The sequence below is a fragment of the Manis pentadactyla genome, chromosome 10, assembly GCF_030020395.1.
Source record: "Manis pentadactyla isolate mManPen7 chromosome 10, mManPen7.hap1, whole genome shotgun sequence".
NCBI classification, from domain to species: Eukaryota; Metazoa; Chordata; class Mammalia; order Pholidota; family Manidae; genus Manis; species Manis pentadactyla.
The window spans coordinates 104,024,115-104,049,564 of record NC_080028.1 but is presented as its reverse complement, the minus strand read 5'-3'; the positions used below and the strand labels follow the sequence as shown (position 1 = coordinate 104,049,564).

The 25,450-nt window shown below is 60.9% G+C and overlaps 1 protein-coding gene across 6 annotated transcripts in view; it reads right to left on the bottom strand.

The window, feature by feature from the left end:
- Window positions 1–25,003, bottom strand: part of INTS1 (integrator complex subunit 1) — a 30,763-nt gene extending 5,760 nt beyond the window's left edge. The window contains exons 1-38 of one of the 6 annotated variants that reach the window (XM_057487469.1): window positions 24,683–25,003; window positions 23,871–24,161; window positions 21,403–21,599; window positions 21,115–21,252; window positions 20,654–20,813; window positions 20,448–20,553; window positions 20,150–20,336; window positions 19,886–20,031; window positions 19,652–19,793; window positions 18,567–18,743; window positions 17,546–17,654; window positions 16,830–16,950; window positions 16,329–16,406; window positions 15,476–15,633; window positions 14,976–15,072; window positions 12,493–12,584; window positions 12,217–12,277; window positions 10,880–11,077; window positions 10,477–10,606; window positions 10,156–10,335; window positions 9,929–10,078; window positions 9,314–9,490; window positions 9,127–9,231; window positions 7,976–8,143; window positions 7,789–7,900; window positions 6,537–6,698; window positions 5,794–5,940; window positions 5,406–5,531; window positions 5,050–5,174; window positions 3,880–4,134; window positions 3,062–3,221; window positions 2,662–2,802; window positions 2,132–2,303; window positions 1,932–2,055; window positions 1,163–1,293; window positions 651–738; window positions 335–558; window positions 31–154 (exon numbers count right to left, since the gene is read on the bottom strand). In XM_057487469.1, the coding sequence (XP_057343452.1) occupies window positions 31–154; window positions 335–558; window positions 651–738; window positions 1,163–1,293; window positions 1,932–2,055; window positions 2,132–2,303; window positions 2,662–2,802; window positions 3,062–3,221; window positions 3,880–4,134; window positions 5,050–5,174; window positions 5,406–5,531; window positions 5,794–5,940; window positions 6,537–6,698; window positions 7,789–7,900; window positions 7,976–8,143; window positions 9,127–9,231; window positions 9,314–9,490; window positions 9,929–10,078; window positions 10,156–10,335; window positions 10,477–10,606; window positions 10,880–11,077; window positions 12,217–12,277; window positions 12,493–12,584; window positions 14,976–15,072; window positions 15,476–15,633; window positions 16,329–16,406; window positions 16,830–16,950; window positions 17,546–17,654; window positions 18,567–18,743; window positions 19,652–19,793; window positions 19,886–20,031; window positions 20,150–20,336; window positions 20,448–20,553; window positions 20,654–20,813; window positions 21,115–21,252; window positions 21,403–21,599; window positions 23,871–24,161; window positions 24,683–24,740 (5,517 nt within the window). In that variant the 5' untranslated portion in view covers window positions 24,741–25,003. Of the gene's footprint in view, window positions 1–30; window positions 155–334; window positions 559–650; window positions 739–1,162; window positions 1,294–1,931; window positions 2,056–2,131; window positions 2,304–2,661; window positions 2,803–3,061; window positions 3,222–3,879; window positions 4,135–5,049; window positions 5,175–5,405; window positions 5,532–5,793; window positions 5,941–6,536; window positions 6,699–7,788; window positions 7,901–7,975; window positions 8,144–9,126; window positions 9,232–9,313; window positions 9,491–9,928; window positions 10,079–10,155; window positions 10,336–10,476; window positions 10,607–10,879; window positions 11,078–12,216; window positions 12,278–12,492; window positions 12,585–14,975; window positions 15,073–15,475; window positions 15,634–16,328; window positions 16,407–16,829; window positions 16,951–17,545; window positions 17,655–18,566; window positions 18,744–19,651; window positions 19,794–19,885; window positions 20,032–20,149; window positions 20,337–20,441; window positions 20,554–20,653; window positions 20,814–21,114; window positions 21,284–21,402; window positions 21,600–23,870; window positions 24,162–24,682 lie in introns of those variants that run through there. The other 5 variants (XM_036932876.2, XM_057487467.1, XM_036932878.2 and 2 more) reach the window with 5 other exon arrangements.
- Window positions 25,004–25,450: the final 447 nt, after the last annotated feature.

The following is a 25,450-nucleotide window of genomic DNA, read 5'->3' as shown; positions in this document are numbered from 1 at the left end:
CGGCAGCACCTGGGCTCCCCAGCCCCTCACCTTGCAGGTGCTGCTACTAGCGGCACCTTCGCTGTGCAGCAGGCCCTCGGGCACAGGGACGCGGAGCTCAGGCCACTGCAAGTACAGCTGCGTGAGCAGGTCTCGGCAGCGCTTGCCCAGCACACTGGAAGAGAGCAGTTGGGGCTGCTGGGGGCCAGCACAGCAGCTGCTCCTCAGAGCAGAGGGCCACGGTGCCTCTCGCTGCTGGGGCTCCCCATGGCAGCACTCTGACTGGAGGGCAGCCTCTGGGCACATCAGCAGGACACAGGGTGGGCCCGGGAAACCCCACGCGTCACCCCCTCACCTGTCGCCCCACTGCTGGATGCAGCCTGTAAGGTGCGCTGTCACCTTCCTGACGCTTTCGTCATCTCCACGGCAGCAGCTGAGCAGCAAGGGCAGCCTAGCCTGGAGGAGGCTGCAGGCAGTGACCCCGTCCTGGCTCTTGGTCTCAGCCTCCGCCAGGATGAGCTCCACCAGGCCAATGAGTTCTGGGGCCTGGACCCGCAGCGCCAACTCCTCCCGTTGCTTCTGCAACCAGGCACACCCACCTGTCAGCCTGGGACAGGCTCAGGTTTACACACGCACCCATACGGCGAGGCAAGGCAACCCCCAAGACCTGCCTGAGGGGTGCGCTGGTCCCTCCCCTGCCAAATACGGGGCACATGGATGCAGGCCCACAGGAAGTCCAGAGAGGCCGAAGGGTCAAACCTGGAAGGAAGCATGGGGCTCTGGCTGAGTGCACAGAGTGAAAGGGAGGTGGGGCAGAGGCCAGGTGAGCGCTCCCTGTGACAGGCGGGTGCCGTCAGCACCTCTCCCTGGGAGCTCACCAGAGAAGGGCCTGGGGCAGCCATTGGTAGATGGACCAGCCTGCTCACCTGACCTCATGGTGACAAGACTAACATCGGCCCTGCCACCCTCCAGGCTTGTTGGCCATGCCGAGGGGCACTTGGCACCCCTGAAGCACAGCGTGGATAACAACCGTTCACATGGCCTGGGGAGAGTGGGCCATCCCATTTCGCCCAGAGCAGGTCCCCTCAATGCTGCCATCCGAACTCAGCTACCTGGGGCAGCAGCCAGCACAGTGCCCATGGTGAGCCTGGAGCTGCCAGGCCTGCTGGGGCTGGGGGCTCACCTCTGCTCACGGTTCTTTCCCAGGAGGATACGAACGCACTGGTGCAGCGTGGACCAGTTGGACTGGTGTGTGAGGAGGGCCAGGAGGTAAGGTCGGAAAGACGGCACCTGGGGGCCAGGATGGCCTTTGCCCTGGGGACGAAAGATACTTGGATGGCCTCTGTTGAAGAGAGTCAGTACTCGGGCCACCAGAAAGCAGAGGAGACGGGCCGTTCTAAGGCCTGCAGCTCCTGGCTGGGAAGCAGCCTCAGCTATGTGGACACTGGGCCAGCTATGAGCTCCACAGATGAACAGGTGCTGAGTGGAAATAGCTCCTCAGAGATAGGGAATGCATGCGAGCAGACAAGTAAACAAAACCAAGACAACCTCCCCCAGCTCCTGGAGCCCAGGGGGCCCCAGAAAAGCTGCAGCGGCACCACGGATGGAAAGCAGGCGATGGCAGCTCTCACACACCATGGGTTCGTGGGCAGGGGCTGTGGGCCCCACATGGGCTCGGGCTCCTCAGAAGACCCCTCCCTCATCAAGGATGGTGGACTCTGCTCTCCCTTCTAATAGCCAGTTGTCCCTGTAACTGTCCCAGCCTTGACTGGCTCAGAGAGAGCGGGGGACCCGCTGGAGCTGATGAAGAGTCAGGCCAGGGATTCTGCCAGAACCGACAGGAAGTGTGCCCTCCGCTGGGGTTGCTAGCAGACACATGGCTTCGGCGGTGGGGGTTGCCGCTTGCACTGTGAACACCACGCAGGGGAGAGCCCCGCCACGCTCAGGCCCACCTTGCTGCGGGAGAACAGGAGCCTCTGCTGCAGGTTGGGGCAGCTGTTGATCACCTCAGGGTCCAGCATCTCCAGCCAGTCAACAAGGAGCCCAGAGCAAGGTCCCAGCTGCACGGCCTCCAGGCTGCAGGGCAGGTGGGTGGGCTCAGAGAGGCCAGTCAGGGCCACTCAGCGGGCCGGCCACCACCCTGCCAGCGCACCTGTGGCTGCTGTCCTGCTCCCCGGGAGCTGGGGATGCCTGCTTCTCTTGCAGCAGCAGCGAGCTCACCACTGCAGTGGGCCGTGAGGCTGGGAAGGCAGAGGGGGCAGAGAAGAGTGCGGCCAGCAGCTCCTCCAGGTGCGGCGACCTCACCTCGATCAGGCCCCGGAGCACTGTGTGAGGCACAGAAAGGGCGGTCCACATCGCTGTAGCTTGGGGATAGGACACATGGGCCCCCAGGCCACCTGAGGCCAGGGGCTGATGAGGCCCGGGCATGCCCAGACTGGGACCAGCCAGTGTGAGCGGCTAGGAGGGTCGTGGGAGGTCACAGGGGTGAGTCTGTCACTGGTGTGGCTCCCCACGTACATGAAACCCCAAACGCAGAGCCCAGGCAAAGGCCATGCTGCTGGGTGGAGGCTTCAGGGCCCTGCAGCTTGTTCTCCCCAGGCCACATTCTGGGACACCCAGGAGAGGGGCAGCAGGACTAGGCAGCCAGGCTGGGGGTCTTCACAGCCTGGAGCCCTAAGGTACCTTCACCGATGAGCTCGGGTTCCACGCCACACTCCTCCCCAGACCTGAGGGTGGCGACAATGGCTCGGACCGTGGAACTGACCACCTCCAAGTCCCCGCGGAACGCCAGAGCCTCTGCCAGGTGCACAAAACCGCTCCGCACTGCAAGGGAGTGTCCATGTGACCCGCCAGCCTGGCTGCTACCCCAGCTCCTGCCAGCACATCTGACAGTCCCTGAACTGCCGATTCACGGGCTTCAGGTCCCACGCACGCTGCTGTCCTCCCTCAGGAGCCTATTTCACTCCCCACTGCCCTAACCACCAAACCGCTCGGCCATATCCCCACTGACAATCGACAGACCCCTTGTGCAAGGCCGCCATCTCCCTGGCAGAGCAGGAGCTGGCGAGCTCCTGTCCCTCACCGTCACTGATCCTGCGCCGGGCCGAGTACTGGGCGGCAAACAGCTTGAGCTGGGCCTGCAGAGGCCCACCCTCCCCAGCGGGGCTCTCCAGCCACTGCAGGATCTGCATGAGCACTTTGAGGAAGAGCGATGAGAAGCCAGGGTCCTGGGGCACGCAGCGCTGTGGGACAACCAGCAGCTCGTGGCCATGCGCACTCAGACTGCCCAGCGGCCAGAGTGGGGCCGGGACCAGACCACAGGCCCTGCAAGCTGGGAACATCCCACACCTGCCATGCTTGACAGTGCCTGGGAGCACTGGGGCCTCCCAGAGATCCTCCCAGGCCCCACAGCTGGCCAGACACCCTCTCGTTTGCAACCTATCTTCATATGGTTCAGGGGAGAAGTATCAAAGAAACACACGTGTGCCCCTCCAGTAACAAAACACACTCACACGGGCCTGAGCAGGTAAGGCAGACATAGCAGCACTGATGAGTCCAGGTGTTGGGCACATACACCCTTCACCCTCTCTGCTCCCTGGAAAACTCTGGATGCAAAGGTGGGGGCTCTACCACCAGCACCAAGGATGGGAGGGGTACTCCCTTTACTAAGAGGCCAAAACCAAGGCCCCCAGGACAGTGTCAGGAATCCCAGTCAGGAGGGGGGCTGGGGGAGGCTCACACACAGAAGCCCTGGGCTCAGAGTGCACCAGACTGAGGATTGAGGGCCCCATCAGGCCAGGTGGAGCCCTGCGTTCCAGTACACAGGGAGCAACCCCTCCTCCGCGTGGCCTCCCTGGGGCACAGGACTCTGCTGCAGGATGGACCCACAGATACACCCACCTGGTACTGGCAAAGTTGGCGCATTAGAGGGCAGGCGAGGAAGTGGCTTCGGTGCATGGCCAGAGCCAAGGCCCTGCCATGCGGGGAGCTAAGAAGGGTGGCAATGGCCTGCAGGAGGCGCACTGTGACACCTGTCACCTCAGGACTCCCCTGGCGGACACACGCCAACTCCTGGCCCAGGGCCTGCTGCAGTGCAAGGGCAACAGGGCGGGCACTGGAGCTCTGCCACCGCGGGCCGGGGCTCAGCGGGAAGATCTGGAGCAGAGCACAAGGCAGCAGTCAGGACACACAGCATGGTGAAGCCCCAGCCTTCTCTGCCATCTCTGCTGGCATGAGACCTGCACAGGGCAGCTGGCCCCAGTGTGCACACACACCCATACTGCACTCTAGGGGAGGTGGGGTAGCGACCAGGAACCCTGGAGAGGGGCGTGTGGGACCCTGGCCCTGGAGACAGCAGAGAGCCCACAGCCCTGCAAATCTTGGCCTCTACACTTGAAGGGTGTGTGCTGCCTGCAGCCAGTGCATGGAGGGCAGCCCCTCCCCAAACATGGGCCTAGACCCTAGAGAAACTGTCTGAGAAAGCATGTGTGCCTGCCCGTGTGGTAAGTGTGCATGCATCCTGGGAGGACATCACACCAGCTCTGCAGTGAATACCACTGTGTGTGAGAAGGGGGAGAGCACATGTGGATGCAACACCAGGGCTGCAGAGTCCCGCACACACACGTGTACGGCAGCAGCAAGGTGGAACAGAGTTGAAATCGCAGGCCCCAGCAGGCTGGCTGCCTGGCACACGAGCTGTGTGAAAAGCACACAGATCAGCAGGGCAAAGATAATGTGGGAGGCTGTTTGTGGGGGACCCGCCACACACAGTTTGTCTCTGCACAGCACACAGCCAGGCCCAGGTGCCGACAGTGCCAGTTCCCTTGTGGTTGGGCTGCTGCCGCCAGGCTGGTAAAAAGCAAGGTGGTGGCGGGCATGATGGCACCTCTGGGCTCTGCTCTCAACTTGGAGCATGTCTTATCACCCACCAAGGGGCACTGCCCCAAGCCCGACTTTGCAGAGGAAGAAACTGAGGCACAGGCAAGCTGCATAGCTCTCAAGGGTCACCTAACTCTGGGCAGAGGGGGAAATGGAGGCCCTGGGCGCCCATCCTGGAAGTGGAGGCAGTACCTGAAGGAACATGCTGGCCAGGTCGTCCTCAGGGCTGAGCACCCGCACCTGAGTTCCGGCCCGGATCCTGCCCTGGCCCGGAGGCTGCTCTGGGCTGCTCTTGGGCTTTGGCGCCTCTGCACTGTCTGCAGGAAAGGGAGCATGGGCAGCTGGTAACTCTTCCCAGTTAATTTATGGGATCTGGAGTGCACAGACCAAGGCAGGGAGGAGGCGGCTCAGCGGCCACAAGAGGGACCCTCCAGCCTGCTGAGGCCTACTGAGGCATTAGGGCAGGGTCTTTAACAAGGGGCTCAAACACCGGCCAGTGGCCAGCACTACCCGACTGGAAGGCTTCTCTGAGCAGGGGCAGGTGGTACCTCGCCGAGGGGGCAGGGAGGCTGTGAGCAGGGAGTGGAACGTCTGGCCTCCGGATGCTCCTCTCTCGTGCTGAACTTCCACTAGGTGAGCCATGTAATCTGTGGACCACAGCCGGGGCTCAGCACCTGGGCCCAACAGGAAGCACATGGTCCTGGCCCCATATGCCAAGCCTTCCAGACCATTTCACAAAGGCCCAGGTAGTGACAGAGCCCTCTCCTGCCGCTCCCTCCATCCTCAGAACCCCCCAGAGGGTAGGACAACCGAGCTGGGGTCGGGGGCACTGGCCTCTCCTGATCAGCCAGCCTCAACCTTCCTGTGGAGCTCCAGCCGTCCAGCCATGCACATAGGCCCAGGTCTGCCGGCCAACCGAGGATCCCTGGCTCTTACTTTTGTCCATGATGTTCTGCTCCAGGGTCTGGGGGTCATGGGCCACTGCCTGGTCCAGGTACTGGAGGAGCTTGCTCATGCTGGACACGGGGATACCGAAGGACTGCACGAAGAGCAGCAGCTGCTGTGGCTCCAGGTCCTGCAGGGCTGGGGATGGCCGCACACCATGAGCATGTGCAGCGGTGTGACCTGCCTCCAGCTTCCCCAGCGCCCAGGCAGGTGGCCACAGGGTGGTCGGGCCTCAGACCAGCTCCCACATGCCCAGCACATGACCGGCTCCAGCCCTGCTCTCAGGCTGTGTGCTCAGCTCCCTCTGGGCTCTGAGCATTCCTAGAATCACCAAGGCTCCCTGTGGCTCATGGTAAATCCTGGCTCCTCCGAATGCATCCTTCCTGCACTAACCCTGCTGCCCAGCACAGAGCCTCCACCCAACGCAGGTGCCCAGGACCCTTCCTCCCTGCAAGTATCTAATCCCACTCCATCTGCAGGGCCAACGAGGAGGCCCACCCTCCTGCCCCCACCTCCCAGACCGCTCACCCTGCCCTCTCTGGCACTGCCCAGCCTTGCCACCCGGCTATAAACTCATGGCAGGGTCAGTGTAGGCACTGCTGCCCCCCATCAAGTCCAGCACAGCATCCACGCACACCGCGATGCCCATGAACAGCCATCAGGGAGCCTGAGCTGCCCTCACTGATCTGCAACAGCCAGTGGCACCTGGCCACCCTCCCACACCGTGCCCGCACCAGCATCCACCAGGCGAGGGACCTCTGAGCGGATCATGCGCAGCTTCAGCCAGTCGGGCAGCAGCAGAGCCTCCTCTGAGGTGTCCACCAGGAAGGCCGTGGGCAGAGGCTTCTTCTCCGGGAACCAGATGTCCAGCAGAGCCTGGAACTCGCCATCATCAGCTTGGGGAGAGATGATGGGGTAAGCAGTTGGGGCACCTCAGGGAAGCTTCCCGAACCTCACCACCCGAGGGGCCTGGCCCCACCAAAGCCCAAATGCCGGGCTGGAAGCACCAGAGCCCTTAATTCACAGGCAGGACGGAGGCTCCGGAGGACAGGGCAGCTCGGCACAGAGTGTGCCCTGCATGCCAAGACTGTGGGGCCGACACGGCCAACCCATCGCTGTGCCACCCGCTTGCCAGTGAGGAAGCAGAAGGATTGAAGAGCTGGGCAGGTGGCCCCAGGGGACTGTGTGTGACCCTTGGCCTGCACTGTACATGTCTGTACTTGGCCAAACCAGTTACCTTCCAACTTGCAGGCTCCACAAAGTCCGCAGAAGCCCAGTGGGCTCAGGCCCGTGTGAGGCCAGCTTCTCCTCCCTGCTCTTCCTCACAGAATCCTGCCCTGGAGGCACTCCCACCAAGGCGTGCCCTGTAGCCGCCCTCCCACAGGGCTCACCTTTCCAGCACAGCCCACATGGCCCAGTCCCAGCAAGGGGACCCAGCCCTTCCTCCCACTCCTGGACATGGATACATGGTAGAGTCCACAGCCATCAGCCAGAAAGGGGGCAGGCAGGCTGCCAGGCCGAAGAGGGCTCAGCCAGTGGGAGGGCCACCCTGCTACAGACACAGCCCATGGGAAGGTGAGGCTCTGCCCCCAGGCCTGCAGAGAACAGGGGCTCATGGCTCTGGCCCTCAAGCATCTCCTTCGTGGGCAGCCCCCCATGTGTGCCTCCACCTCCAGAGACCAAGCGTCTCCCTGGCTGGGCCGGGAGAGCAAGGAGGGGCAGGCACTGCCCACAGGCATCACAGACAACAGGACAGCATGGGGCCAGGGCTGGGACAAATCACCGAAAATCACAGGCCTATCGATTTGAGGCGCTGACGGTCTGTGTTGCCGTGCCACACAGATTCTTACATGCTTCATCTAAAATTCTCCACAGGAAGGAAAGACTATCTACTCCTCAAGAGACCAAGCTGGGATGGTGACCTTCCCAAAGCCACTGGCAGGGCTGCAGTGGGGGGAGCCATTCCTTGCACTAGCAGGTACTCACTGTGGGGCGGCCCCAGCGTCAGGAGAATGACCATGGCATGGACCACCAGGATGTGCATGGTGGCCGTCTCCCCACTGGTCCAGCGGAGGAAAACCTGGTCCTGTGACTCTGACTGCAGGGAAAGCAGAGGGCTGGCTAGGCTGCGGGGTGCTGAGGGCCAGGACCCGGGCACCAGGCCACACCTTACCCAGCTGTAGACTTCCTCCCCCTCCTTGCTCTTGCGCATGCGCCTCACGTAGCGGGAGAAGATGGAAAGCAGGGCCACGAGCACAGCATCTGACTCGGCACTGCAGGAGCGCTTCGAGAAGAGGTGGGACATGATGGTGGAGCGCTCCACGATGAGCCGGGCCACATCCTGGGGGTGGGGACACCTCTGTCAGAGCACAGGTACTGGGGGAGCATGCTCACCAGCCCCTCCATCCCTCGTCCTCCACGCTGAGCCAACGGCCGTGCCCAGGGCACCCTGTGCCACCACCAGCTCCAAGGCTGGATGTGCCAGCAACAGAGGGAGGGCCTGTGTGCAGGGTGCCCTGGGCCACAGGGACACCATGTGGCTGGGAGCAGCAGGGAGGAAGTACAGACTCCCCAGAGAACCACGGCTGAGGCAGCAGCAGGAGGATGCATGCATGGCTCTGACAGTGGCCACACCTGTAACCACCAGCCCAGCTCGGAGAGGGCCAACAAGGAGACGCTGTGCCACCCCAAGAGCAATAGGGGTGCAGGTGCCACGGCCCTCAGGGATGGGGTCTGCAAACAACCAGGTGCTGTATTTACTTGAAACCTGCGGCCATCATGCTGGGCTCCTGGCCACATGCCATTCCCCAGGCTGCCACCAGACCAGGCTCAGAACAAGGCCTCACAGCGTGAGCTTTTATTCCTCCCAGCCCCTCAGCAAGGACCCCACCCTCAGGGGACCTCTGCTGGCTGCCATTCCCTCATCCACTCCACAAAGACCCGGGCCCACAGGAACCGCACCAGGTCACTGAGCTGAGAGCAAGCCCTGGAACACAAGGCCGGCAGAGCTGACCAGAAAGAGGAAGGGGCAGGGCACATGCCCTTCCTGGAGGGGCTGGCAGCGTGGAGGCCTTGCTGCGGAGAATCCTTGGCCTGCAGGACCGCCCCACTGCACACTCCCCACCCCCAACCAAGTCCTCCCAGGGGGCCAAACCCCACCTCCCTCAGCCCAGGCCAGTGCCGAGGGCAGACAGTGACGAAGGCAGCGAGGCTGTGGCGGCTCTGGCACCAAGTGGCACCTGGGCCTCACGCCCTGGACACCCACTCTGGGCAGAACGTGCCCACGCCCTAGCCTGGGAGCTGCCCTGGGGCCCTGCCCCGCACCAGGGCCAGGTCACTGTGCTGGCCCTGCTCCTCCACGGGCGTGTGCTGGGACAAGTAGACCAGGTAGGCGCTGATGGTCTGCGGGTCAGTCTCCATGTGGATGGCCTGGGGAAGGAGGGCTGTGTAACTCCCTGGTGCCAGGCTGGCTCCTGCCACTCTGCCCCTCCCCCGGCAGCCAGCCCCCTACCTGCTGCAGTGCCAGGGCGGTGGTGGCCCTGACACTGTCGAACAGAGGCAGCCTGGGAAGGTCTCGCAGCAGCCACTGATAGCCCTGCAACGTCTCCGCGTCCCCTGAGTCCTCCTCCATTGGGGGCTCCTTGTCCCCATCCCGTAGGCTTCCCTCCGAGAGCACCAGGGACAAGCCCTGCAAGCAGACGCATGTGCTGGGCCACCTCCAGACGTGCCTCGCCCAGAGTGCATGCCCGGATCTCTCAAATCTGGGGCTGCTACAGTCCCTCCAAGCCCTGGGTGGGATGTGAGCTGCCCAGCTGACTGACACCACATCTGGTCAGAGCTCCAGAAGCAGCAGCCTGAGCCAGTGTCTACAAAACTGCTGTTAAGTAGCTCAAAGACACAGCTGCCAAGTCACCCCCAGATGTTGGCATCAGTACCCGGGGAGGAACACTGACCAGCGAGAAAGGGCCCTGGGGCCAGCAGAGTTCATCAGCGTCATCTCCTCTGTGCACAAAGATCAGCTAGATTGCACGTCCAGGTGGGTGACATACCACTTCAATTACACAAGAGCTCTGCCGGGAAGTGAGAGTGCTGAGGGCCACAAAGCTCAGCCCCTCCCCAGCCTCACCTTCATGGCCAGCACCCTGGAAGCCAGCTGGGAGGAGCCGAGGCGCCGCAGGAAGTAGTCCAGCACCTCACACGTGGTCTGCTCATCGGCTTTGGGGCCCAGCAGCAGGTCCTGCAGGCGGCCCAGGAGCTGCCTCTGCTTCTGCTGCCTCTGCGGGGAGGGGGCCTCAGGGTTGCGGAGAGGCCTCAGGGTGGGCCTGCAGGGGCTTGGTGGGTGGGGGCACTGACCTGCCGCTTCCTGGCCTTCCGCTCCTTACTCTCGCCCTCCTCTTCCTCGCCGCCAGAGGCGGAGTCGTCGGCGGCGTCATGCAGCAGGAACTCACACAGGCACTGTACAGGCAGCACGTCCAGGGAGCCCTCGCTGGACTGCACCAGGTCGGCCAGCCAGGGCATGGACTGCGAAGAGGCCTGGGCAGGGCAACGGCACCCTCAGCTCCGTCCAGCTTGACGCAGCCCTGTCCCCACCTGCCCGGCCCATGTGCCCGAGAGCCTGTGCTGTGCCCACCTGCCCTTGCACTGACTCGCCCTCCCAGAGCTGTGGGGGCTCACCTGCCTCTGGATGATATTGAGGAGGAAGTCGGGGTTCCGGCTCCGACACAGCAGGTGCCCCAAGCGGAGGGACTGGTTGAGGCCTTTCACTTGCTCTAGGATGTGGGGGGGTGGCCGCCGTGGGGGTCCTCTGGAAGCCCAGGGGACACAAGTGTGTCAGAAAGCCTTCAGGCACAGTGGCGCTGAGGGTGGGGGGCCGCTGCCCCATCTGAGAGCAGTCCCTCCTGCCCGCTGTGGGCACTGTGGCTGCCCCTGGGGCCTGGCTCCACAGAGAGCCGGGACAGTGGCCTGGCCGGGCATGTCTCAGGGTGTACCCTGCCTGTTGCCCCACCACCTGACAGTCTGGGCTGGGCCACCACCATGGTTTGGAGCTGGTGAGTGGGGGCTCGGGTGCAGTGCCTACTGGGGGTCCAGGCTGGTGAGCTGAGACAGGAGGAGGCTGCTGCTCTCAGTGATGGTCTGCTTGGTAGAGGCAGCCGCCAGGTGGCCCTCGAATGCCAGGATCTCCTGCTTCTCCCGCTGGGAAATCTGCAGCTCCCGACTGATCATCTCTGTCCGTGTCTCCTCATCCGTCAGGGTGCATGGTGGGTAGGAGTAATTACTGGGGGCCAAAAGGGGAACTTGTTTCCATGCCTGTCAGAGGCCCACTGCCCCCTGACAACGCGGGGTCAGGGAGGGTCAGCACCCACCCACAGGCCCTTGCCCTGCACAGGGCTTCCACTGGGAGGAGCTAGGAAGCCCCAATGGGGCCATAAGCAACACTGCATCAGGCCTGTCTTCACAGAGCCCCCAGCTGCTACCTGCTCTCCTGCAGACAGCATGCAGGACATCCAAAACCAGCCCCACAGGGTCAGCACCCTGCCCCGCTGTGCACAGGACAGCCTCTCCTCCAGCCCACCTCCACAGATCCCTTTCCAACATGCCAGACGGCAAGGGCGCCCCCAGGCTGGCGTCCAGAGGCTCCCATGGCTTTGGTGGGAGGCACAAGCCCATACCCTAAGATCAAATCTATCTGCCCGTGACACCACTTGTCTCAGGGCTGTCCTGAGAGCCCCAAAGCCTGTCCACTGTCAGCCACAGGGCAGACTTTCAGAGAAGCCACAGGAGCAGCGGGGTCTCCAGACTCGAGCCACTCACGCTGGGTTCCCACTGCCACAGCCTTGCCCGGACGTGTGCCTGGTTCCCACATGCCAAATCCACACACGCCATGGCTCAGGCTGTGCCAGTTCAGAGGGACCCAGCTCCTGTCACAGCGTCATGGCACCTTATAGGCACTAACACTGCTTTGCTGGCACACAGCAAGGTGTGGGCATGCCAGCCATGGCATCAGTGCTCCACTGGGTGTGAGTCCCACACCCTCTGTGCACAGATGTGGGTCACATGTTGCTGCCCTGCACCCACCATTGACACTCGGTGAGCCCTCTGGATCCTGAATCTCCCGCTGTATCCCTCCTAGCATGATGGGTATCAGCCTGAGCCGTACCCCATCGCAGTATGAGGGGCCCCAGAGCTCCAGGGCCCCACTCCAATCCCATCAGGAACCTCTTCACAGGGCACAAAGCTCCTCAGACTCAGGCTCAGAAACCCAAGCCTGTGAGTAAAAGACACTGGGAGGCAGCCCGGCAGAGGACGCGGCCTTCAGAGCAGTCTGGAAACTCGAGTCAGCTCTGCTGCCCAGCACAGCAAGAGTCGGCCCACCCGTTCGGGGTCCTGGCCCCAGCAGCGCTTGAGCTGACTTACTTGGTCATCACCATTTCCATGAGCATCTTCAGCGTTGGGTACTCCTCCCAGGCGGCCAGGCCTAGGGAGCAAGGAGACGGAAGGTGGTGGCTGGGACACAGCATTCCTGCCTGGCCAGCACCAGCCCGTGGAGCACCAGGCCCAAAACCCAGCTCCTTCCAGGCTCATCGTCCAGGCCCCAGCCAGGCTCTACTCCAGGTCCCGATGAGCCAAACACCCCAAGGGAAGCAGTGACTTCCAGCTGAGACAACCATGTGCTGGAAAGAGGGGGCTCACCAATGTTCTCTGGGTTGAATGCAGCGACGACCAGCAGGAGGGGCCAGGCCTTCCAGTAGAGGGTTGAGATGGCGAGGTTCGGAGGCTGGTACCTGAAATGCAAGGGCACTGACTTAGCTTCGACTGTGCTGAAGCCAGTGACAAGAACCAGCCTCGGCCAAGGCAGCCACAGCACAGAGACAATCCTGTGGTGACTGATGTGGAGCCTGCTTTAGAGGTTTGTGCCGTCGGTTCCTCTGTCCTGTTGTCCCCTCCAGTGACACCTGTGCCCCAGGAGTGCCTGCCTTAGCCACCATGCCGCAGAGCCCGGGTGGGGTCAGTGCCCGCCATGGACCAGCTCTGAGCCCTTGGGCACGTCCTCACCATTCTGTGCCTATGAAACAGGAATGGAGCTAATCAAAGTAACCCATGCTGATAAGGGTTAGTTACGCTCCTATTCTTTCCATCAGACCAGAAATCCACCCCAGTACCCATCAACATGTAATCGTAGTGATACTTAAAATCCACATACAGTATAGTTATGACGAAAATACTCTTTCTATGAAACAGAACATAGCTATCAGAACAAGGTAAACTGAGATCCTCACTTGGAAAGTGTGAGATCGGCTACCCAGCATGAGTGATTGAGCACAGAGGACACTGGCAACCCACAGAAGAATGAAGAGACAAATTCCATATGACAAATAGCTTCAGAGAAAATAGCAGTTAGGCGTAAACTTAACAGAAGCGTGAGACTTATCCAGTGTAAACTACAAAACGTTGCTGAAAGAAATGAAAGGTCTAAATGAACAGGAGACCCACCCACCCCCAGTCAGGGGCTGAAGGTCCCACACTGCAGATGCAGCAATACTCCCACACTGATCTACATGTTCAATGTAATCCCCAGCTGGCTGTTTGCTGAAAACTGACAAGATGACCCCTAAAATTCATATGAAAATGTAAGAACCTGAAACAGCCAAAACAATCTTGGAAAAGAACAAAGCTGGGGGACTCACGTTTCCCAACTTCAGACTCAGCCAAGATGCACGGCGATGAGAGTTGTCCCATCATGGTGTCAGGACAGACCCAGAGGCACTGGACTAGAACTAAGAGTCCACACAGAGACCCACCTGCACATTGCTGCCTGGCCACCAAGGAGAGGCTAATACAATTCAAAGGGAGGACAGGGCCAGGACACCTGGACATCCCCGCAGAGGAGAGAATTTGGATCTGCCTTACTCTGTACACAAAGATTAAACAGTTCAAAGACGTACACGTAGCATCGAAACTACAGAACTCTCAGGAGAAAACAAGAGTAAATCTTTGTGGTCCTGGACTAAGCAGTGGTCTCTTACATCTGACAAAAAATACAGACACGAGAGAAAAACAGATGGACTGGACTTTTATCAAAGTCAATGACTATGTCTCAAAGGACACTGTAGTGTGATGAGAGGCCAAACCGTGGGGCAAACATCCAAAGATCACAGATCTGAGAAGGGTGTAGTGCCCAGAAGAGAGAAAAAACTCTGAAAATCCAACAAGACTTCAAAAAGCCAACTTAGAAGTGGGCAAAGAACTTGAATAGACGTTTCTCCAGTGAAAATGTACAAATGGCAGTGAGCACGTGAGAGATGGCAACGAGGGAAGTGCAAAGCCAGGCTCGCCGAGCGGCCACTGTACATTCACAAAGGTGGCTCCAGTGAAGAGCAGAGGGGGTGCTGGCCAGGACGCGGTGGAATCAGGCCCCGGGCGCTGCTGCTGGGAGTGCAGGACAGAGCAGTTGCCGCTCACGGCATCCACTCAGGAGAGCTGAAACGCGTCTATCCAGACTGCTCATGAGTGTTCCAGCAGCAGGAATGATAGCCCAATAGTGGAAGCAACCCAAATGTGCATCAGCCAGGAAGCAAACATGATGTGTCCATATAAAAGACACCATTCAGCCACAAAACCCAGTGAGTCCAGAATGTGCTGCACCTCTGTGAACTGTGAGAACACCTGCTCAGCAAGAGGCCAGATGTGAAAAGCCACATGCTGTGCAAGTCTATGCCCACGGCACGTCCAAGGTCAGATCTGCAGGGCGGACGGAAGATCCATGCTGCCAGGGCAGCAGGAGTGACAGCTAACCAGTGTGAGTGTCTTTCTGGGAGCATAAAATGCCCTAATTCAGACTGTGGTGACTGCATAACGCTGTGAATTCACCAAGACAGGGAATCACAGCTTTAAATGGGTGAAACGAATGTGCACTTACCTCAGTAAAGCAGTTAAGAAAACTGAACACAAACATGCTGTTGTCTCCAAACTACAGTGTGGGCATTAATTAACACAGAAGATAAAGAATCTATGAAAAAGACACCGAAAAGGAGGGAGCAGGGAAGAGTATCACTAAAACCCAGGTGACAGCAGAAAACAGCTCCTTCGCGGAGCATGGTTTAGTCTCACAGGTGTCCCTAGACAGGCCACCAGGAGGGCCCGGCAGGGTAGGGGGAGCCGGGCTATGCTCTCACCCAGGGGGCAGCTGGATGTTCTCAGGGTGGTGGTACGTGCACAGGTTCAGCACGGCGTCGATGAGCTGGACCCGCTCCACCTTCAGCACTTCCACATCTAAAACGAGAGCCACACACGGGTTCTAGAAGCTGCTCCAACTCACTGGCTGGATGTCCAGGCTGAGGAGCCAGGCATGGACAGACAGTGATAGGGGGGCCTCACTCTCCCGAAGTGGAGGATGGGTGGGAGGCTGACAGTTGTGCCAAGAGAGGTGCAGACAAACCGCAACAAGCATCATGGGCAGGGCTGGGGAAACTGACACAGGCTTTCACCTCAAAGCATGTGGTGGGTGTGCGAGCCCACAGGCCTGTCAGGGACAGCAGTATCACCACATGCAGGTATGAGCAGATGGGGAAACACATGCTGCCCGAGGCAGAGAGGCAGGTCCAAAGGCATGTGCCAGGGCCAAAACAGCTTTTGTGGGGCAGGGAGACTGGCAATGGGTCCCTAAGACCCTTACCATCTGCCTGCACGGCTGCAGCTCGCTTCACCAGGTGGTCAGCGAGCTCCATGGCGTCTGCAGGGCCGAGCGGGAGCTCCCGGGACAGCCCAATGACCAGGATGCGCATCAGCGTGTCCTCCAGGATGGGCACCTCTGAGCAGAGGCGAAGGAAGAAGCTGTGGGCAGGGAGGGAGGAGCCGGGCTCACAGGACCACCCCAAGCCCAGAGGGGCCTGCTGGGTGGGGCTGAGGCCAAAGGCGGAGACTGTCACCTCCTGTGTGCAGGGAATGTCCCAGCTGCAAGTCTGTCCTGCACTGGGCAGAGGGCAGCACCCATCCTGACCCGTGGTCATCCACTCCTGTGGCCCCTCAGACGAGGTTCAGCCATCCCGAAAAGGAATGCAAGAAGGTGCTCCATGCTTGGGAGCTCAGGGCCGGGGGCAGAGACCCGTCACAACGCACCACCCACCAAACAGTGGCATGTGAAGGGCACAGAGCACAGGTGAGTAAGACACGAAGAGACAAGCAGGCTGAACCTAGCAGCAGAGGCCCAGGGGTGGGGACAGACAGGAGTGACCCTTCAGAAGGCAAGGGGCAGGGGACCCTGGCTCAGGGACACAGGGCCAAATGCTGGCCAAGGGCGGAAGGCATGTGCATGCGGCTGCTTGAAAGCTCGGGGAGGGAGAGCCTGGGGACCCCGGGAGTGGAGGCAACTTCACAGAAGGCATGTGGGATGGCCTGCACAGCATTGTGTGTTGGGACAGGGAAGGGAGCACGGAGAGCTAAGCAGCGCCAGGCGGGCCCCTGCCCACCCTCACGAGCGGAGGACCCCACCTGCACGGCGCGCCCCAGGCCCCAGCACAGGCACTCACTTGCGGTCGCTCTCGGGGGGCCAATTGTCCCACTTATAGTAGGTCTCTGGCTGCTCCGTGAAGAGCACCTTGTGGAGGCTGCGGGGGAAGAGAGGCCGTCAGGGGCCCAGGCGACCCTCTCCACTGTATTAGTTCCAAAAGAGACCATCTCCCACAGACTAGAAGCTGTACTCTCAGAGGCAGGGGCTGCTTGCATCCAGATGCCCTCCCGGCACCTCCTGCAGAGCCTCCAGCAAGTCCCCACAGCCCAGGGCTGGCCAATGACCGAGCACATATACAAAGCCTCAACCCCAGCCCCCTGTGCCCCCACTTCTGCCCCCAAAAGGGAGGGCTCTGCCTGAGGCTCTGATACCCACAGGGGGCCCCATGTCCCACAGCATGGGCTCTTGTGGGGCTGCCACTCGGCAGCCACACCCAAGGTGACGTGCTCCCACTTGGGAGCCCCACCACTCACTGTCATAAGCCACAGGGAAGCGGCCGCCTGTCCCCCAGACACCCTACCAGTGCACGTAGTCCTTCGGTGCGAGCTTGCTGATAGATGGCACCACGGTGTGCAGCCACCACACTGCATCCCGCTGGATCGCTGCTATCTGGTTCTGAAAAGAGCGCAGCGCCTCCAAGTCTGAAAGAAACAAGCAGGTCACCTGCATGTCTGCACGGCAGCCCGGGGGAAGCAAGTGCCTCTCCGGGTCCAACTCAAGCCCAAGCCCAAGTGGGAGGTGCTCAGGACATCCCACCTGTGCACAAGGATGATGGAGGACAAACATGCATGGGGCCCGCAACCCAGCTGGGACAGCAACATAGGGCATCCCTCACGAGGGTGGAGGAAAGCCGGGGCAGGCTAAACCCTCAAATTCAAAGCAACTTCATTCCAGCCCTTGCTTGAATGTCCTCTGCAACCAGGCCTTCCAGCAGGACTTGTAAGGGACCACAGTGTGCTAATTCAAACACCATCTCCCTTCTTCCACCACCCACCCTTGGCTGAAGGGCCATAAGCCTGAAATGCTGCCATGAGGGGCACCACAATTTGAGTGAGCATATGACCCAAGCAGAGAAGGGGCCAAGGGGACAGGAAACAGCAGCTTCCAGAAGCTCCCCATCTCTGGGGCACTGCCTGGGCCTGGGGGGATGGCCTGCAGCCATGGACATGCCCCTGCCACCCAGCCAGGGCCCTGCCACCTGCCCCAGGACACCTGAGCAGCACTCCAGATCCTTACTCTTCTTCTCTCCTTTGTCCCAGGCGATGCCGGCCTCCTTCACCTGGGCGGTTATGCCCAGCATCATGGACACAGCCAGCACATCTGTGACGTGTACCACAAAGCGTTCCTGTAAGCAGAGCCGGGCGCTGCAGGTTTGCACTCCAGAGGGGCTGCCCCAGGCTATACTCAGGCCCTGAGCAGACCAGCAGCTGCACAGGAGGACACCAGGTCTGACAGCACCCGGGGACTACTGTGGCAGGAGAGAACAGGGCAGGAGGAGGTCTTGGGACAAGAGCCGGGGCAGCAAGTCCCACAGGATGGAGGCTCAGCCAAGAAAGCTGAACAAAGCCCATCTTCCTGAGACTTGGACAACTGTACGGTGCCACCTGCCAACCTGTCCGTAGGGCACTTGTGATCCCTGAGGATCTGTCCCAATTCCCCTTCCAGCCCTCTCTCTCCCTGCAGAAAATCTTACCCAGAGCAGATGCCTGCCCTCCCGCACACATCTGTATGGCCCTGCTCCTTGCCTGCACCGCCTCTCGGCTCCCCTAGCCCCACCAGCTACAGTGCTGCCCCACCTCCACACCCAGCCAGGGGCCCACTTCCCTGGGGGTGCCCAGTTGCCCCTCAGTCCTCGCTCTGGAGGGAGCCCAGCTACCCTCTGGGACTGGCCACTGCCCACACCAGGCACCAACCACTTAGCCCAGCAAGCTAAGAGGGGCGCAATGGGCGGCAGAGGGGCAGCTGGGGGGCGGCCGCAGCACCTTGAACTCCATGCCCAGGTGCTGTGGCTCCCTGCACTCCTGCATGAACCTCAGGGGCAGGGGGCAAGGCAGCCGAGGTTGGGGATGGCAGAGGGGCTGGGGCGGCTGAGGGGGGTGCTGAAGGGCAGCTGGGGCTGGGCAGGCAGCCAAGGGGTGGTGGGATTAGGACAGCAGGAGAGGTGGGGTGCAGCATGGGGGCTGAGGGGGACCAGGGTGGGGATGGGCAGCTGAAGGGTGGGACCAGCTGGGGAGGGGGGCCAGGGTGGCCGTGGCACCTTGAACTCCATGTCCAGGTGTTGTGGCTCCCTGCGCTCTTGCATGAGCCCAAGGCAGAAGGCCTGGAAGTCAATCTCGTGCTTGGTCTGCTTGATAATCTCCCGGAGCAGGGCCCGCGAGGCCCGCAAGTAGTCGTCCTTGTTGGTCAGCAGGTCCTGGAACACCATGGCCAGGAACTGGGGCAGAGAGACCAGGCAGGGAGCAGCTGGGACCGTCTCTGGCCACCCATCAGGGCCTCACTGGGCCTTGCAGGAAGCCCTCTGGGAAAGCACCCCACCAGCCTCCCCAAAGCACCCCAGGCACACAGGTGTATGAGCAACCGGCCACTCACGGGCTGGCTACACCCGGACAGCGGTGTGACCACTCTCTCCACAGCCTGAGCTCTCTGACAGCAGGGCAACACCTCATTCCACTCTCCTGGCACTGGCTGGCAGGGAGCTGGTCCTCACTGACCAAAGGGACAGAACTGACAGACACTGGCTGGGGGGTTGGGCAGCGGCTATATTCCGGGCACCCAGGCCACAGGGTTGAATGTGTTGGCTCAGCCCCACCTCAAGTCAGAGAGCCAAACCACTACCTCTCCTAAAAGGCCAGGGGACAAGATGTCAGAGGGCCAACCACTGGGACTGGTCCTGAGTTTGCTAGGCACCCCGTCTACCAGCCCAGCTTGTGTGGACAGCAATGGGAGCACTGTTCTCAGCTCTCCCTCGCTAGGGACTCCGAAGCTGGGAGGCCAGTGGCAGGAGGGCCACCCCTCAGGATGGCTGGGCCAGCCTAGCTGGGAAAACAGGGGCCTTTCAGGGCCCACTGCAGCTCCCTCCTGAGCAGACGTAGCTGTAGTTTCTGAGAGAGACACCCATGCACGGGGGCACCCGCTCTGGAACTGCCAGTGTTTCAGGCCCATCAGGCACAGCTCCTCCGCCCTCCAGGGACCCCCCCCCCCAGGCACGCACTGTCCCACCACTTCATCCAAACGCCACGCAGGGCAGTGACGCCCCACACTCCTCTCCAGCCGGGCACCCCAAACCCAGGGAGGGCCCCAGGCCTGACCCAGCCCGCAGTGTGTGCCACAGGGACTACCCACCTTGGGCGCCAGCTCTGAGCTGTGCTGCAGCACAGTGTAGAGGATCTGCATGTTGTTTGGGTTCCGGGCATTGGAAAGCTCATTGAAGATCACGAACTTGATGGTGGTGCCCAGGTTGTCCTTATGCGCATTCAGCAGCTCCCTGAACACCAGCAGAGCACATGGGGCACTAATGCGGACCAGGGCCTCCTCCATGTCACCCCCCATCCCCCAGACTCCCCACCTGGGCTGCACCTGACACAGAGCATGTAGTGGTTAAGGAGAACTTTGGGCTTGAGGCGGATTTTGATCAGGTGGGAAATGACATCCATGTCCTCAGAGCCATGCGTGCTGCAGTTCATGCAGACAGACATCAGCAGGTCCTGGGCGGGCCTGGTCAGCTGCAGGGAGCCCAGATGACCTGTCAGCCTGGCAGCTAAGGGCTGGTCGGCAGGACCTGGCACAGCAGGACCCAGGAGGCCCTCGAGTACACTGCAGGCACAGCACCCCCGCCCTCACCTTGGGGTTTTGCAGCCACATCTCCAGCCTCTGCACCGCCATCAGCCGCACCTCCTTGTACCCACAGGTGGAAGTGAGGAGCCGCAGGAGATTCCGTGAGACATTATCGATGGGCTGACGCCGGTTGAGCTGGTCCCGGAGCATGTCGAGAACATACTCCTCCACGCTCTCTGTGAGGTCATCATACCTAGACCAGCGGGGGAAGGAGAGGGAAGGCAGGCTGGCTCTCCTCCTGGGGCCCACCCACCTGCTCCCAGCCACACAGCCATGCCAGCTGTGTGCCACACTGCACGCCTACCTGGGCATGAGCTGGCCCTCCTGCTCAGGGCTGAGCTTCTCCTCTGCGATCAGGAGCTCTGTCTGGCTGTCCTCTTCCTCAGTGAGGGAGGGGTGGGGGCTGCTCCCTGTGGACACCCCACCACCTGTCCCGTGAGTACCCACACCCCCACAACACTAGGCTCTGGGGAGCAAGGGGACCCCAGCCCGGCCCCTGGCATCCCTTACCAGCGCTGAGGTCCCCCCCGCTGCGCCCCGCCTCCCCCTGTAGGAGCATGCTCTTAGGGGGCATCCTGGTGTTGAATGCCGTCTGGATGTTGTCCACGAAGGTCTTACAGTGGGGGCTGTCCACCCAGATGCGCTCCCCTAGGGAATCTTCAATATACACCTGCGGGTGACAGAGTCTGTGCTCCAGATCCCGCCGGGTAGATCCCCAGCTGGGCCACGGGAAGGAGCTAGATGAGCACTTCCGGCCTGTCCCAGCTGCCCAGAGTGGGGCTCCCAAGGGCACCTCCCCAACAACCAGTGCCGACAGCGCCTGGGCCACCAAAGGCATAGCCCTCTGGAGACACCTCTCAGTTCCTCTTTTCCCTCCAGGTGCCCAGGGGCTGTCCCCTCTGCTGTGGTGCTCTGCCTTCCTCACCCCAAGGGACAGACCGCTCTGAGCCTCCCAGGAAACAACAACTCACCTTAACAAAGATCTCCGGCCAGTTCTCGTCCTCCTCATAGGCAGCCATGAGGAGGTTACAGGCCAGCACGGACACTAGGCTGTTCCCTTTGGCCTTGAAATTGATGGAGTTGTCCCGGCGCAGAAGGCCACACAGAGCCTGCAGGAGACCATGCATGTAGCCAGGGAGCCTACGGGCACGCAGGCAGAGCCAGTGTGCTTCTGGAAGGCAACTGGAGGGAGAAGCCAAAGACAGGGCCCAGGATCTGCCCACCCATCCCAGGACGGAGGAGGCAACCCTGGCCCTCACCTCAATGACTCCCTCCGTGGCGAAGATATTGGGCTTGATTTTGGCCAGGTACATGAGGCTCAGGTACAGGGTGCTGTCGGGCTTGGCCCGGGCGGCCTTCAGCTGCCTCACTGCCCCACACAGCACGCCCTCGATCCTGTCATCATTGCCCTCCAGCTCAGCAGCTTCAATCTCATCCAGCAGCACTGTGGGTGGAACTGGCCCAGGCAGGCAGGGCCCGTCAGAGCAGGCAGCCACAAGCAGAGGCCACAAAGCCACAGGACAGCAGAGCACACCACCAGAAACCCAGCAAGCATGGGTCCCAGGCTGTGTGTAGCAGCAGCCCCCAAGGAGGACAACAGCCATGGGTCCTGCCCTGGCTCTTGGCAACAACCAAGACAATGGCAGGCCACAGGCAGGAACGGCATGTCACCCCCAGACCTCCGGACTACCCCGGAGATATCTGGTCCCGCAGCACTTCCTTCTACAAACTGGTCAGCTTTTTCTAAGTTTTCAAGTTAACAAGCGCATCCCTAGCCTTCCCTTTGCCACTGCAGCGCCCGAGGCTGTCCCTCCGGGCACTGCCCACCGCGCTGCCCCCCTCCTGGTGCCCACTGTGGGCCCTGCCCTTCCCCATGCTGCTCACTCCCACCCTCTCTTTAGTCCCCTTTCCTCCCCATGCTCTGGCTCCACCGTATGCTGTCCTGCTTCGACTGGAGCCTAAGCTTGCCCTCCCAAGCAGCTCGCCCAGCTTCGTGGTGCCCCTCTTGGAAGTGCCCTGGCACACAGTACTCCCACTGCATCTGTTTATCACTCATTTCTAGACATTTTCTAATTTCCATTACGACACCTTTGACCCAAAAGGATTTTAGGGCCTTGTTATTAAATATCTGAGCACTGGGAAGGCACTGCCCTTGGTTTCTAAGTGACCTGCACAGAGCCTGGAGGGCTCCACAGCATTTACCCAACACCCTCTAGGTGCCGGGGATGGACAGTCTGGAATTACTGAACACCAGACGCTACAAACAGCTGACGCACCCTCTCTGTTCTGCTAAAGACAGTTGCAAAGCACTTTATCATTCAGAACATCCTTCTCATAACCATGCTTCATTGAATCTCCCCAACCACCTTTTTATAGGAGGTGATGCTAAAAAAATAAAAGCCCACAGCTAGTAACAGAGAAAATCATGGCCCTGTGAGTTCTGTCGGCCTCTGCCAGCACTAGCCGCCAGGCAAGGGCCCCTGAACTAAAAGCCTTGATTTTGGCCAGGTACATGGGGCAGCTGCTGCCCGACTCATCTCCCAAAGCACAGCTCCAGCCATGTCCTCTGCTCCACATGCCTCCACGGCTCCCCGCTGCCTCCTGATCGGGGCATAAGCCTCCTCCCCCCACAAACCTCCGAGCACAGCCCCTTTCTCCAGGATACAGGCCTCTGCTTCTTCAACATCTTCAATTGCCTGTCAAAATCTATCCACCCTCCAAAGCTCCATTCCACGTTACAATTCCTGGATGTACCTTCTCTTTCCCAATGCTGTCATGTGAATACCCATGTGCTCAACATTTGGGACCAGTTGACATTTAACTGGGACCAGTTGACATTTAACAGATATCCTGGAGCCACTAGAAATAACCAAAGGGAAGGTGATGCAGAAATGCAAGGCAATTTTAGATGCATGCAGAATTAAACAGCTTTGTTGCAAAAAGCAGGGTTGTGAATAAATTTTGTATCTTTCATTACTGTCTTTAATGTTGATTACCTTTCAGCTAAAAACAAAAGAAGGGAAGTAAACTCTATGGTGTTAGTAACTGGGGAGAAATGCTTATGGAGGCTCAAGCCTCCTCATCCCAGGAAAGAGAGGACTCAGAGAATGCCCACCAGGAGAAGAAGGATCCTTCCGTCTCAGTTACCGCCAACCCCATAGCTCAGAACAGAGCCCGTCACAAAGGAGGTGCTCAGCAAACCCTTCAAACAACACAGGAACAGCCCAGTTCCAAAGGACAGTCGCTGGCAGTCCACCTGGACACTCTGCCAGCCCCTCCCCAAAAGCAGAGACAAACGGGGGGCAAAGCCGCTGGACACCCAAAGCCCACTTCCCAGTTTGTGACCACTCTGGTCTGCTTCGCTGGCACTGACCCTGAGCACCATCTCGTTCTGACCTCAGAGAGGCTCACTGGGGTGACATGCCAGTGTCAACAACTGCTCCTGTTACATGGCAGCAGCACACCAGGGCCCCAGGTCCACGGGGGCCATCTTGCCACATCAGCACCTCCCCTCCCGCACTGGGCTCAAAGGCGCAGGCCAGGTAACCGCACCTGTGTAATGTGGGGGGTATCACTTGTGTGAAAAGCGCTCTGAAGAACAAGCTCACAGACGACCCCCTCATCTGTTCTCCAAAGAACCAATGCCCGCCTATGGTGTGCGGAAGCCGCCCTTACCAATCCCCTGGTGGGGGAGGCAGGCTCTGGGAAGCCCAGGGCCAGACTTTACCTTCAATCGGGACCACAGACGGTTCTTTAATCGAAGGAGAGATAGCGCGTTTTTCTGCGACGGCGGCCTCAGCCAGGCGCCCCAGGGCACTCAGCGGGGGTGTGGAGGAGAGTTTGGGGCGCTTAGTGAGGCCGGTTAGGGCGGAGGCACCGGCCAAAGCGGCCGCAGCATCCCGCTTGCGCTCCGAAGGCAGGCCGGAAGGGGCAGGCTTCAGCAAGGCGGACGTCGTTTTGGAGTCACTGGCCTGACCCTTTGAGCCCAGAGCAATGAAGTCTCCTGGTGGAGGGTGCCCTGCAGAGGAGGGAGGTGGGAAATGTGCACCTTTACACGCGGCCTGGGTGGAAGGATGTGAAAGACTAACTCCAGCCTCTCACTATTGGATTCAACAAAGGTCAGGGAGGCAAGAAACAAGTCACCCAGCACGGCCACGGGTGGGGCGGGGGGCGGACTGGAAGGATGCCGGCAACCACGGCTGACGGTCACATGGCGCTTACTACAAACCAGGCGCTTCTAAAGTATGTGTTGGCTCACTTAATCTTCAACAAGTTCCTGAGAAGAGCATTATTCCTCCAGTTTTACAGACGAGGAAGACGACGCACAGCGCAGGGAACATGCCACGGCCACACGGCGAGGAGGGCCAGGCCGGACCTGAGGCCAGGCAGCCCCCGGTCTCTGGCCCTTTGCCTCCTGGCCCGGCCCCTTCCGCTACTTGCCGCTGCCTCGGATGCACAGTCCGAAACGAGCAGGCAGCGTCCTGCGAACAGCAGCCGAGTCCCCGCAGAGTCGCCCGGGACCCAGGGGGCGGTGCGCACCTGAAGGCTTGGCCGCGGCGCTGGGCCTGCGCACGGCGGCCGGCTTGGCCCGGTTCATCCCCGCTGCTCCGCGCTGCGCAGGTGTCACTGAGAAGGGCTGGCGCCGCGTCGTCACCTCGCAAGCTCATTCATTCGCCCGGACCGTGCGGGAAATGGGCGAACGGGCCCAGGCCAGCAGGGCGGAGCGACTGCCGGCGGCCGAGTGAGCCCCTACTCAGGTCCGCGGGTGACGCGCGGTGCCGCTCGACCGCGACCCTCTCACCGCCCACCGCTAGCAACAGTGTACCGCCGCCGCACTGCCGCCCCGGAACCAGAAGCCAAACTCACCGCCCTGGGAGCCCCAACTTCCGGAACAACCGGAAGGAAATCAGGGAGGCGGTGGAGCAGGCGAGAGGGGCCCGCGGCGCCTGTTCGGTGCCTGCAGCGCCCTCTGGCTGTAGGGCGCAACCGCCGATGGCTCTTGTTTAAAACCGCCGCACAGGTGGGCTGCCATCCCAGTCCAGCAGATGAGGCCGACGTTTCCTAGTGACATGCCCAAGGACACCAGCTGGGAAGGGTGGTGTGAGGGTCTGATCCACAAGTGCGGGGCCTTCAGAGTCCTGCTCTCCCTCTTACCTGTGGAAGGGCAGGTCCTGGGGTCCCCGTGGAGGGAGCTAGGAGGGAGCCAGAAGCCGGCAGGAGCAGGAGGAGACCCCTTGGCGCCCCACCCCACCCCCTCACCCCGGCCCACCGCCCCACGCTTTCAGGCCGGGTTAGGCGGGGCGGGCC